We start from the raw sequence: 13,001 nt of genomic DNA on the forward strand, positions 1-13,001 counted from the left end.
TGAAAAGTTAGAATGATGGTTGTGTTATATAGAGACATTTACCGAAGAGGGAAGAGGGCCGTAAACTGGTGGCCTATGGGATAAATATCAGCCCTAAATTCCAAGTGTCTGAAGATTCCATGTCAAGGCACAAAGAGTGGAGTCTCCTGTTTGGCTGGGCCAGCATCCTGTACGTCAGAGATTGAATTTACAGCTTTTATATCTTTCTCTTGGCCCCAGCATGCCACTCTCCCCACAGCTGAGGGTTCCAGAAACTGTCTTCGTCCTCACTGTCTGTCTCCTTGGATAGTCGTCCTTCAAGACTCAACCTAAGATCATCTTCTGTGAAGTTGTCTCAGTCTTTCTGAAGCCAAATTTGGAGCTCCTCTCTGAAAATGAATATAGGGTAGTTTTTAAGAAGAGGGGCCCTGGGGGCAGCCGGTTAGCTCAGTTGGTTAGAGCACGATGCTTGTAACACCAGGGTTGCCGGTTCGATCCCCACATGGGCCACTGTGAGCTGCACCCCCACAACTAGACTGAAACAACTACTTGACTTGGAGCTGATGGGTCCTGGAAAAACACACTTAAAATAAATAAAAGTCTAAGAAGAGGGGCCCGGAGCCAGGTCTGCGTGGATTCAAATCCTGATCATAGCAGTGACTAGGTATGACTGTGGCAAGTAGCTTCAACTTCCTGTGCCTCAGTAGCTTCACCTATATAATGGGAATGGTGATAATAACACCTTGTAGGGCTGTTGTGAGGCTCTTGGAACAGACACTGATACGTAGTAAGCCCTCAAGGTGTATTTATTCTTATTGAGTATTATATTTTATCTCCATTATTTTTGTACTCCCACTGGACTTTGCGCATAATCTCTAGTGTAAGGCTTGTCACTTTTTCTGTAATTATTTGTTTAGACCGGGACCTTCTTGAAGACACAGATACTATTGTATTCATCTTTGCTTAACACTGCATGTCATCCATTCAGTGCTCAAAACTACTTCTCATGGCATCTCCAAAGTCCCTAGCCGTTGCCACCTCTGACTGAATAGGTGTGGCTTTGAGGCAGGGCTGCAGTGGCACGTACCTTTTTATTTCAATTAGAGCAGAAAGAGTTTATGGCTGGAGCTGTAATCTTCGCTCTGTGTCCATCAAGTTCATATGTATAGAACCTGGTGACCCTCCAGAATTTCCCAAACCCTGTGTTTATTTAGCACCTAATCGCTCCAGGTGCTTGCTGCACAAGGTCATATATGAAAATTATTTAACATTGCCCTACCTCTCTCTGGGAGATAAGAATCCTAAAAGAACTACCAAGCATGGCCACATCCACACAGAGGAAAAACCAGTAAACCACTAAGTGACTGTATCATGGAGAGTTTATGTCATATTTCTGATATTGGAATGGAAGGCCAGACCCAAAGAAAAGGTCACCCCCTCTCTAAAACTTTTCTTTTCCTAGCCAGGCAGAGATCATGATGCTTTCTTCTGGGTTCCACATTGCATTTGCTGTGCATCTCTCCCATGGCACGCATGCAGTTTTAGTAATGCTTATTTGCCTCAGTCTCCTTTCTGGGGGCATAGTTCTGACTCCTACCCGCATCTGGCCAGTAGTGTAGGCTTAGTAGGCTTTCAGTAAAAGGTTGTTGATATTGGTACTTTCTGTAGCCCAGACTCCATACTACTAAGTCCTTTTAGTCACAATAAAAACTTTGCAAGGTAGATACTATTGCTCCCCATTTTACAGACATGGAAACCGAGACTTATCAACCGGTCAAGTAACACTAGAGTCAGAGCCAGGAAGTAGGAATGCTGTGCTCCAGATGTGGTCTGTCAAGCTCAGGCTCTTAAATTCTTCTCCGCAGCACAGTGCTGCTGCACTGACCAAATACACACTCGATGGCCACCTGATTCATGGGACTATTCCTCCTATGCCCGCTGACCTAGAGGCTTGGCTTGGCTGGGAGGCTCACACACACCTGCTCCCAGTCCCTGTCAGTCTGCTTGAAGATGATTTGTGGACTCCTTGTGCCAAGCTGCTTTCATTAATCCGCGGTGGTGAGGAGAGAAGTTGGGAAGACATTTCCTTTCTGTTCTGCCCCACACATGCATCTTTCCACATGCCTGCTATTGGCGATTCAAGATTGTGGTAGTGCCGAAGCAACGCTCTGAAGTCATGTGGGTCCCCGACTGCTCCCGGCTTGCCTCTGGGTCACTTCTTCTGAGGCTGGGTCCCTGCACACCTGCCAGGCACTGCAGACCCCTGGAAGCGAACACGTGGGTGGAGTGGAGAAATACGGTACCCTAGTGGGAGGGGAAGGCTAATCCTCCCTTTATTTGTTCAGTTCTCAAAAAAACTTGAACAACAGGTTTAACTTAGATCTGTGCCATTTAATGCAGATTTTATACAGGTACAGTGGTGGCACTCCTTTTCATTGAATGCCAGATGGCAAAACAAATCTGTTCTGAGGAAGAATGCCGTGGTGTGACTGGTGTCTGTGAGCTCCTGAGGTTCCCCTGCTCCCTCGCTCCCTGGAGCCTGTATCACCCACACAGCATTCTACCCCTCCTCTCTCTACCCTCCTCACATTAAGTCAGCAGAACCACCTGGCACACTCCACACAGGATTCTTTCTTGCAGCAATTTCCAAATGTGCCTGATTTTTAAGACTTATTGGAAGACATTTGTTAGAAATACAGGTATCTGGGTCTTAGTCCATCCAGACTTAGGGGGTCAGAATCTTCCTCGTAGGGGCCTGGGAATTTGTACTGACGAAGTGATTCTTAAAAATCGGGGCAAGGGGTGGCCGGATGGCTCAGTTGGTTAGAGTGTAAGCTCTCAACAACAGGGCTGCCGGTTCAATTCCCACATGGGAGGGTAGGCTGCACCCCCTGCAACTAAAGATTGAAAACAGTAACTCGACTTGGAGCTGAGCTGCGCCCTCCACAACTAGATTGAAGGACAACGACTTGGAGCTGATGGGCCCTGGAGAAAGACACTGTTCCCCAATACTCCCCAATTAAAAAAAAAAAGTTTAGAAAACATTGTTTTAGTCCAGCAAAAACTGCTTAACTGCAGGTGGTGAGAATGATACCAGCACAGACTACAGCTGGGCAGCGACAGAAATGTGGAAAAACAAATTCAGTTACGTGGGGAAACTAAATTCCTTCTGTTTGGTCTCACTCTCTGGCTGGAGGATACAGCGATCCCTCGTGGAGTTTTTTCAGCTGTTAGTGCCCAGCTGTGTGTGTACAGCTCCTCTCTGCGGGCAGGCTAAGTGTTGCTTGTCTGGCTACCTTTGAGGTCTAGCTGTCAAGTTTCAATAAACTTGGTTCCCTAAATTTCTCTCCCTGGGCCTTGCAGCAACTGCTAACGTAAAGACCTCCTTTTCTCTCATTTCCAGTTTTCCGCCCAAGTACACTTCTCTGTGACTTATTGTTCTCTCCCTGCCTCTATTTTATTCATTCATTCAGTCCTTGGTTCAACAAGTGTCCATTGTGCCAGGCTGTGGGCGGGCTACAGAGAGGAGCAAGGCACAGTCCCTGCCCTCCGGGCACAGTCTAGTAGGGACACAGACATGTAAACATAATTAAAATACCAGTGCTGTGCTAAGGGTTCTCATAGAAGTATGTGCAGCGTTGTAGGTCACCAGGAAGAAGTGACCCACACATGGTGGCAGGTATCACAGAGGAGGTGACCTGTGAGAAGGGCCTTGTAGTCAGAGAGAAGGGGGAGGGCATATTTAAGTTAGTAGATGGCTCCTCACCGCGGTCCTCATATTCTCGCTGTACTTCATCTTCTCCTATGTCTGCCTGCTGTCTTCGCTCAGTCCTGGGTCTAGGGGAGCTGACATGGCTTAGACTCTCTTGACTGAGATGGTTGATTAATGTCCAAGATACAAGGTGTAACCGTTTGTCCCACAGTCATTTATTGACAGTGAATGAGACTCGGCACTGAAGAAAGCTTTTAAAGGCCTTTCACTTTATCAGAAGTGTTCTGAGCCAGCAGAGCTGGTGTCTGTGTCCTCTAGGGAGTGGGTGTGTGTGGGGGTGTGGGGTGGTAGGGGAGCTTGTGACTGGGGAATAAGATAGGAGAATGCTCTATTGTTTCTTTTGCCAAAAACGGCATGATTTCCTGTTTCTAAGAAGGTTTCCTTGGTAGGTTCCCTCATCTCTGATAGTTGTGTGTATTGTTGGAACATTGTATCCCCCAAGGTTCTAATATCAAGCCTTGCACAGGGTATATAGTCTGTAAATACTTGCTGGATGAATAATGGAGTAAATAAATGAATAATGGTGGTATACCAACATATTTCAGTGAGGTCCTTATTTTATTTTCTGCATTATTCTTGGAAATTTCTCCCTATAAAACTAGTAGGTCAATGCAGTAACAGCCAATTTAAAATATCTTAATGAACAGATGGATGTAGTTTGCTAATTTGACAAGATTTGGTTTTTATTTCCAAGAAATGCACTGTGGATTTCTCTTATTTCACTAGAAATAAGAACAGAGATGAAGGGCCATTGTGATTAAATTTGTTCAGTCTAATAAATAGTCATGATTGCAGTTTAAAAATATTTATTGTTTCTTGAAATAATGGATGTTCGTTGTAGAAAAAATAGAAAATACAGGCAAGCAAAAAGGAGAAAAAGCTAAAACCAGTTGATAATCTTGCAAGCCGTAGCTAACCATTGTTAATATATTGGTGTGTAAAAATCCACATTTTTTCTATGCACATGTATGTAAAAATAGTTATTCTAAAAGTTGAATATACTGTATAGGCTATTTAGTATCTTGCCTTTTTTCTGTTACATACTGTGACCATCCTATCTTGTTAACAAATATATGTGTACAGAGCCATTCATTCTTAAACATATATGTTTGAGATTATACAAATCATTCAGGCTTCTTTATAAATCAACCTCTATTAAAGTATATAGAACAACTGAAACCCCATAATCCTGTCCCCCTAAGAATAAATATTAATTGTGTGTGTGTGTGTGTTTGTGTGTGTATAGTGTTCCAGATTGTTTTCTGTATATACACAAATATATCTATTACTATTTTTTTCTTTTTTACAAAATTAGACCCTATTATACCTGCTGTTTTGCAGTTTGCCTTTTACCCTTAACATGTTTTAGGCACCTTCCTGTGCCAAGGCATTTGAAATACCTGTCTGTTAATGTAGAATTGGGTGTCTCATTCTCAACACTACTGACATTTTGTGCTGGATAATCCTTTGTTATGGGACTGTCTAGTGCATTTCAGGATGCTTGGCAGCATCCCTGGCTTCTGTCTCTTAGATGCCAGTACCACCCCTTCCTCCGGTTGTGACAAAAATGTCTCCAGACATTGTGAGTTGTCCCCTGGGGAGCAAAAGTCACTCCTGCTGAAAGCCGCTGATACAGATGGTCTATAATATAAGTTAAGCATCTAGAGTCCTTCCAGTTTTTTCATTACAAAGAATGGGTCAGGGAATATTCTTATATTGATTTTTGTGCAGCTGTGTGAATATTATCATTGAATAAATTCCTGGAAATTTGTAGTTGCTGAATCGAAATTTTGATAGAAATTGCCAAGTTACTCCACAGAGATTGTATCAATTTACTTTTCAACTATATCCTGATGACTCCAAATCTATATCTCTGCTGAGTTGTACATCCATCCATCTAACTGTTAACTGAACATCTTATCTTGTGTGTCTCATAGGCCTTTCTTAAGCTCAACACTCATTTACTGCAGTACACTAATGTGGCTCTTGTTGCTGTATTTCTCTGTCAGAGAATATCACCACCATCGGCTTGGTTGCTCAAGCCCGAGAAAGCTTCTTCTCCACCTTATATCCAACCAGTCATCAAATCCTGTCCAGTTTTCCTCCCTAATGTCTCTTTTAATCCATTCACTTCTTTCCATCCCTTCTACCATTATCTTTAATTTAAGCTACTACTAACATGCCCCCATCACTAGTAGCATTGGGACAACAACTAATCTCTCTGGCTTCTACCCTCAGTCCCATTCTCCTCAGAAGGAGTGAACTTGCTGCACTCTGCAATTGTTACTCGCCTCTGAAGCCAGTCTACCATGCTACCTGTCCCCCATCTACTCCATCGGTCAGTTGCTGAGGCCAACAGCAACTGACATTCATCTCTCTCGATTTCAAATCTCTGTATCCATCAAAATATATGTTCCACCCCCCCGCTAATTGACTAATAAGTAAATGTTGTAAATTTCAATGTACAAATTGCTTTTTATACTAAATTTCTACTTTTAAATAGTTTTCTCTGACTAAAAGAATTATTTTTTGGAAAACGGTGTTCTATCATGTCACATTACCACGTGTGTATATATATATTCCTCCATCTTTGAATGGCCTCTTCTTTTCCTGCATTTCTCATTCCTTTTGATCCTGCTCTCTACCCATCCAGTTTCTACCCTTTCTTTGGTACCTAGCACATCTCTTGATACTTCAACCACACATTTTCTCCTCTAACAATTAGGTTATTCTTATTGCATTTGTTCTGTGTGTATTTTTTTGTGCTTCATGTATATTTTTTTATTTAACATGCATATAAAATAATACAGATCATGAACCAAGGGGAGAGGATGTAGGAGTTAGCCCCGGGTTCCCACACAGGTACTAGGGTACAGAAGGGCCTTTCAAATATCCCATCCCAGTGCCTGAACCTTGACTTCTCTCCTTAACTATGACTTTTGATTTTACGTGTATCTATACAGCAATAGAACTGAACTGCATTCATTTGGTCAAACAGAAACTTTGGAGAGAAGATCATTTATCTGCTGGCCTTGCAGCATTCCATTTTGGGGTATCTTAAATACCAAGGAAACGAGGGGTGCCTAGGAACTGGGAACCTCTGACACAGTATACAGCATATTGCTGTGCTAGATTAGTGTAGGGACAAGCTCTCCAATTTTCCACAAGAAGTCAGCTTCAAGCCTGTGGGAAATCACACACAGCAAAATGCCTGGCAAAGAACTATACATTTTTGTCCTGCTATCTATGTGGTAATTCTGTAACACTCTGTAATTAATTTTATTTTTGCAGTGAACAGCCACAGTGTAAGAATAATGCATAACCTATTTCTGTTTCTTGCCATTTTAGGGGACATCACACAGAAGGGATATGAAAAGAAAAGGTCAAAACTCCTGTCTCCTTACATCCCGCAGACACAAGGTAGGCAGCAAGAAGTGGTTTAAACCTTTTCCGTGTTTTTTCGCCAAAAAAATGCTGTTTTACAAGGAAATCTGTCTTTTGTTGGTTCCTGTTTTTTTTCCTCCCTTCTTCACCGTGGGAGAGGAAAAAACGGAAGGAAAGAAAGGAGGAAATGAATCTTAACTGAGCATCTGCTGTGTGCTAGGCACTTTTAAAATTCCCAAGGTCATCAAATCATTTACACAGAGCTTGGGTGGTAGTGTGTCTGTGCATAGCTGACATGATTCAGTGGTAGAGAATTCCAGGGCATGTAAAAACTGCATCTCATTTATGCCTGAGCATGGACTGTGATGGAGAGGAGCGCGGGGCAGCAAAGATTAGAGGGAAGGACAAATTCAGTACTGCAAGGCAACGCAGGGCTGCAGTACCTGGCGACTTTGGGTCAAGAACCCTAAGTACATTTTTAAATTAATTCACAGCCTGACTTATTCCTTCTGTAGAGAAACTGGCGTGTTCTTTACGTATCAGAAAGTCCTGAGTCACTTTTGTGCTTAATTCCAGAGGGGTTCCTGTAACCAGGCAAGGCTGTCTCTCTTACGTCATCATAGTTTTCACGTTACTCAGATTTCAGGATTTCCTTTGATAGCCTATTTCTGCTTTAATCACTTTTACTATAAGGAATTTTTTCTTTATTTCTAATCCTCCCCTCACCCCGCCTTCCCCCCCCACCCCCAATCACAGTCCATTTCCATAAGCCTGTTCTTTGTGGAGCTAATTGCTTTTGTTTCTGGATTATAAATGCCTTGAGGACTTTGCATCCCCCACAGTTCTAATACCAAACCTTGCACAGGGTATATAGTCTGTAGATATTTGTTGGATGAATAATGGAATAAGTAAAGGAATAACGGTGGTACACCAACATAGGTATTTGTTTTATTGCTGCATTACCCTTGGAAATTCCTCCCTGCAAAAACAAGTAGGTCAGTGTAGTGACAACCAGTTTAAAATACCTTAATGAACATGAATATAGAAATGAATTGAGAGAGAAGAGGTAGAAATTGGGCCAGGGACAGCTAATGAAAGCCAGCTTTGCTGAACAAGACATGACAGAGAAGGGCAGCGCTCAGAGCTTAGATGTGGCTCTCGCCCATGCCACCGAGGCCGGGAGATTGACTTTAGTCAAAAGCAGTCAGACGCTGGAAAAATAACTCTGTAAGAAATGTAACGATAAAAAGGACCATGACCTATCTGTAGTCAGGCTACAGAGAAACCACTGAGACATACTCAAGTGTGTGTGGTCAACACATTCTTGCCCTGGGGGAACCAAATCACAAATGGAAAGGTGCTTAGTGAGTATGATTTGACACGTCCGATGCTTCCTTGCAGTCGGTCCAGAGAATGTGATGTACCCACCTGACAGTAGGGGTGTTCTTGCCGATTACCTCATGGGTAATCAGAAGCCATTGGATGGTAGTTCCTGCAGCTTTCTGCTACCAGACTTCGCACTTGCCACATCTGTGCCCATCTTGTTTACCTTCTTCCTTCTGGTTAAAAACGTGATCAGCCCCTCTTAGCCAACGACAGTCCTTCCACTGTACTTTAAGTCCCATCCTCTCTCCCTCCTCAGAAACCTTGTGCTGTCACCCAGTGCCACCAAGGGTAGGGCAGTGAGAGTGGCCACCCTCAGTGCAGACGACAAGGTGTGCAGGATCTGGAGAAATTGGAAAAGTAGTACTAACACCAACAATGAGTTGTCTGCTTTGTTGTCACATGGTTGCAGTTCTGAACAGTCGATAGTAAAATGCTTGTCCTGCTGAGGCAGACAGTGCGTTGTCCCCTCGGGGTGCCGTCGCTGTCAGTGCCCCGTGGCTCTGAAGAGTCACTCTCTCGCTCCGAACCAGATTCTCCCCTTAGCAGCTCGTCATGCTCATCACTGTCCTGGTTTTAAAAGTCCTCCCTTGTCAGCCTCTTCCATCTCCACCGTCTGTCTCCCCTTTATGATCAAACTGCTCAGAACTATTCATACTTCCTCTGTTTTCTCCACTCCTACTCACTCCTCAACGCATTCCAGCCTTCTTGGAGCCATCAGAAGGGTACCGCAGTAGTATTTGCCATTCTACCTTTTGAAACTTTCCATGAGGAAAGAACACTTTCCTCATGTTCTTACTCCCCTGTCCCCAGTGGCTCTTAGTCACCCTTGCAGGCTTCTCCTCTTCTGTAGAGTGTTGGGGTTCTCAGGGCAAGGCGCCACGCCCTCCTGCCATCTCGCTCGCTCATATCAGTGCTTGTCACACTTAAGCCACGTCAGAATCACCGGAGGGCTTATTAATACACAGATTGCAGGACCCCATTCGGGGTGTCTGGTTCAGTGGAGTCAGGGTGGGCCCAAGAATTTGCATTTCTGTCAAGTTCCCAGGTGACGCTGAAGTTGCTGATCCAGGGACCTCCACACTCTGAGAACCAGCGCTCTGTTTGCCTAGAGTATTTCAGCCATACCCGTGGCTTTAATTATCGTTTAAAGACAGGTACCTCCCAGATGTGTATCTTCAACCCAGATCTCTCCTGAGCTCCTGATCCATAGATCCAACCGCAGACTTAGCATCTCTATTTATGTCTTAAAGGAGCGTCCATTTCAACACATCCAGACTAGCCATTAAATTTATGACTCGTGCACACCACCCCTCCACCACCACCAACCCCTCCCTACACGTACACACACATCAAACAAAAACTGAAAAACAAGAAACCAACTGAAACGACGGCCAGCCTGCTCCAGTTCTTCTCTTCTATAGTTGTTTCCTCCTTCTGAGTAAACAGAACTCACAGGCATAATAAGCCCAACAAGTGAGAGACTTAAGAATCATCCCTAGCATCTCCATCCCTTCTCTTGTCTGTCACCCAGTTCTGTCAGTTTTCTGTTTCTTCAAGAGCCAGTTTTGGTAAGTTTAATATTTTTAGGAAATTATCTATTTTGTTCAAGTTCTTAAATTTATTATTTTTGTTATTCACACTATTCTCTTTATTTTCAAAGCCTTTGCTTTGTTTATATTGTTTACTTGTATCCTTTTTTTTTCCCCTCTTGGTCAAGTCTTCTCAGAAGTTTGTCCTTTCGAAGCACAGGCTTTCGATTTTGTTGATTTTTTTTTCTTCAGTATGTCTTTATTTTCTGATTTATCATTTTCACCTCTGAAATATATATATATATATATATATATATATATTTTATTATATTCTTTTTGTTTACTGTTTAGTACTTTTTCTAAATTTCCTGAGTTGGATGCTGAGATTTTTTGTCATTTTTCCTAAGATAAGAGTTTCTTAATTTCACTGTGGTCAGAGAACATGCCTGTAACAAAATGAAGTCTTTGCTATTTGTTAAGACATGTCTAGCATTTGGCAAAATCTAGAACTCATCTGTTTGTGTTTTATTTGTTGAGTGGATGGTTCTGGTCCGTTAATTCAAAGTAGTTAATTGTGTTGTTCAGATCTTTTCTATTCTTGCTAACTTTTTGACAGTTTGAGGTATCAATTCTGATAGAGTATGTTGAAAAATCGGTATCATTACTGAGGGTTTGTCAGTTTTCCCTGTAGCTCTGTCAAGTTTCGCTTTATAGGTTTAAAGCTATGTTGCTAGGTACACACAAATTAAGAATTATTCTCTCTTTGTGAATTGTTCCTTTCATCATGAGTAACTCCCTTTGTCCCTGTAGTATTTTTATCCTAAGGCTTTTTCAAAAATCTAAACTGTCTAGAATTATTAGACATCTTAATTCTTCTCCAGAAGAACACAAGGACTTTAAAAATGCTTTAGTGTTGACACCATCACTGCCCAGCTTACATTTTAGTACCCCCTTGTGTATATACCCCCTCAATTATCAATTATTGTTTTATGTAGTTAACGGTAGTTAATACCATTTATTCACTATTCCTTTGTATATCTTACTCCTTCCTCTCAGTTCAGTCTATCTTATGGTAGTTGTATATTTTAGTGACGTCTCTTAATGGTAAATTCTCTCAATTCATGTTTATTACTTTCTTTGCTCACCTTTGTTCTTGAATCTATTCATGTCTTTCCCCAAAAGGGATTGGTAGTAGGCCTGCGTAATCTACATTCCATAGGTTCTGTAGCAAAAGAAGAGATTACCCCGTGGCCTATGTACCCCTTCCATCTTTGTAGATCTCAAAAAAAGACATTTAGTTTGATTTTTAAAATGGCATTGGAATGAAATTTGTAAACTTAATGAATTACATTAATGTCTGATATAGAATTAAATTAAATGAAAGTCAATTTTACCACGTTTGGTAGGAGTTTCCTACTCCTTACTTCTAGAGGGATTCAACCTCATCCAAACTCTTTCCATTACCTTGTTAGATTTCGTTCACTCCAGCTGGGAGACACTTCATGTGAGGGTGGCTATCTGAGTGTAGTGTATACAACAAGTAACATCCTCCACTATTCTCTTCTGAAGTAAAAAACTAACACTGCCTACAGCACTGTATTACTAGAACAATTATGTGCACATGCTTATCTAAAAATGTATATTGTCTAAACATTTTGTGAATGATTTTCTGTGTGGAATTGATTTGGAGTTATCTTGGGTTGCCTATTTATGTATATTTTAGATTTCTTTTCTCAAATGTTACACAAATATTTAAAATAGGACTTCAGAAAAAAATTAACAATGTAACAAGGAGAATGGGGAAATATGGCAGGGAACACAAGATTATAGAAAATACTTAGAAATTAGTGGGAATTGACTAAGGACAGTTTTGGTTAATAATAAGCGTAATGTAGTTCACTAGCATCACAGGGATTCGATTCCAAAACCACGGTATGACAAAAATCTGATGTATCAAAATTACCCTTGAAAATCACGTAAACCTCCCAACTTTGGAACTGATTGTTGTTTCTTTAGTTAAACAAAAACCCAACTTTATCTGGTAAAGGGTTATGCTATATGAAAAATTCCTATCTTGATAAAGGTTAAAATCATACTCAGCGCCTCAGGATGCTCGCTTATGAGAGGCTTGGGAGGAAAGAAAGTGTGGTGAGTTCACATCTCTTCATTCTGAGCCATATGCACTTTGAAAAGAATAGCCCATTGAACATCTTTCAGTAGTTGGAAGCTACTAGAGCCTGGGTATAAAGCTTCCCACATGCCTCAGTTAGCAGACTTAACGGGGAGAAGGAGCCAGAATGCAACTCTCCTTTTGGCATGGCCCAAAGAATAGAATTTTAAAACCCCACATATTCTAACTCCTCTGTAAATTAGTCACTCTTGGAAACCTTGGAGTTGCAGGAAAATGGAAGGTTTTGTGTTAAGGGAGGCGGCTCCCCTGGGCTGATCCCGTGATCTAATCTTTAAGATGCCACTTTGGATACAAGTAACTGATGATTCCAACTTGCTTTGATAGGAAAGAGTTGATGCCAATGATCACAGGAGTTACTGACAGAACCTCGGACTAACACGACACATTTACTACGTGCCCCCTGTGTCCCAGGTCCTGTTGAGACACTGGGAGGCAGACTGGCTAGTTTGCCCGAGACCCTCTGGCTGGCCTGGCCTCCTCAGCCTATTGGGCGGGGTGGGGGGTTGCTCAACTAGCACTTCCACACAGAAGCCTTCCTTGACTAGCCCTATGGAAAGAAGGCCCCACTCCCGTCATCTGAGGTGCATTTTTAGAAAGCTCTCTCTGTCCCATAGATTATAGTTTTGTTCTTGTATCTTACTCCCCCCTATTGAACTCTTACGGTCTTTAAAATCAGGAACATTCTTTTTCTATTATTATTTTTATAATTATTTTTCATGTCCCCAGTTTCTAGCATTAGGGCCTGGCATATAGTAGGTGT

At 42.1% G+C, this 13,001-nt stretch overlaps 1 protein-coding gene across 5 annotated transcripts in view; it reads left to right on the forward strand.

Moving 5' to 3' along the window:
- DIP2B (disco interacting protein 2 homolog B) overlaps window positions 1–13,001 on the forward strand; it is a 194,053-nt gene that overhangs the window by 89,672 nt on the left and 91,380 nt on the right. For all 5 annotated transcript variants that reach the window (XM_081058481.1, XM_081058483.1, XM_081058485.1 and 2 more), the window contains exon 2: window positions 7,100–7,171. In XM_081058481.1, the coding sequence (XP_080914607.1) occupies window positions 7,100–7,171 (72 nt within the window). The remainder of the gene's footprint in view (window positions 1–7,099; window positions 7,172–13,001) is intronic.

Source organism: Rhinolophus hipposideros (assembly GCF_964194185.1).
Source record: "Rhinolophus hipposideros genome assembly, chromosome: 9".
NCBI classification, from domain to species: domain Eukaryota; kingdom Metazoa; phylum Chordata; class Mammalia; order Chiroptera; family Rhinolophidae; genus Rhinolophus; species Rhinolophus hipposideros.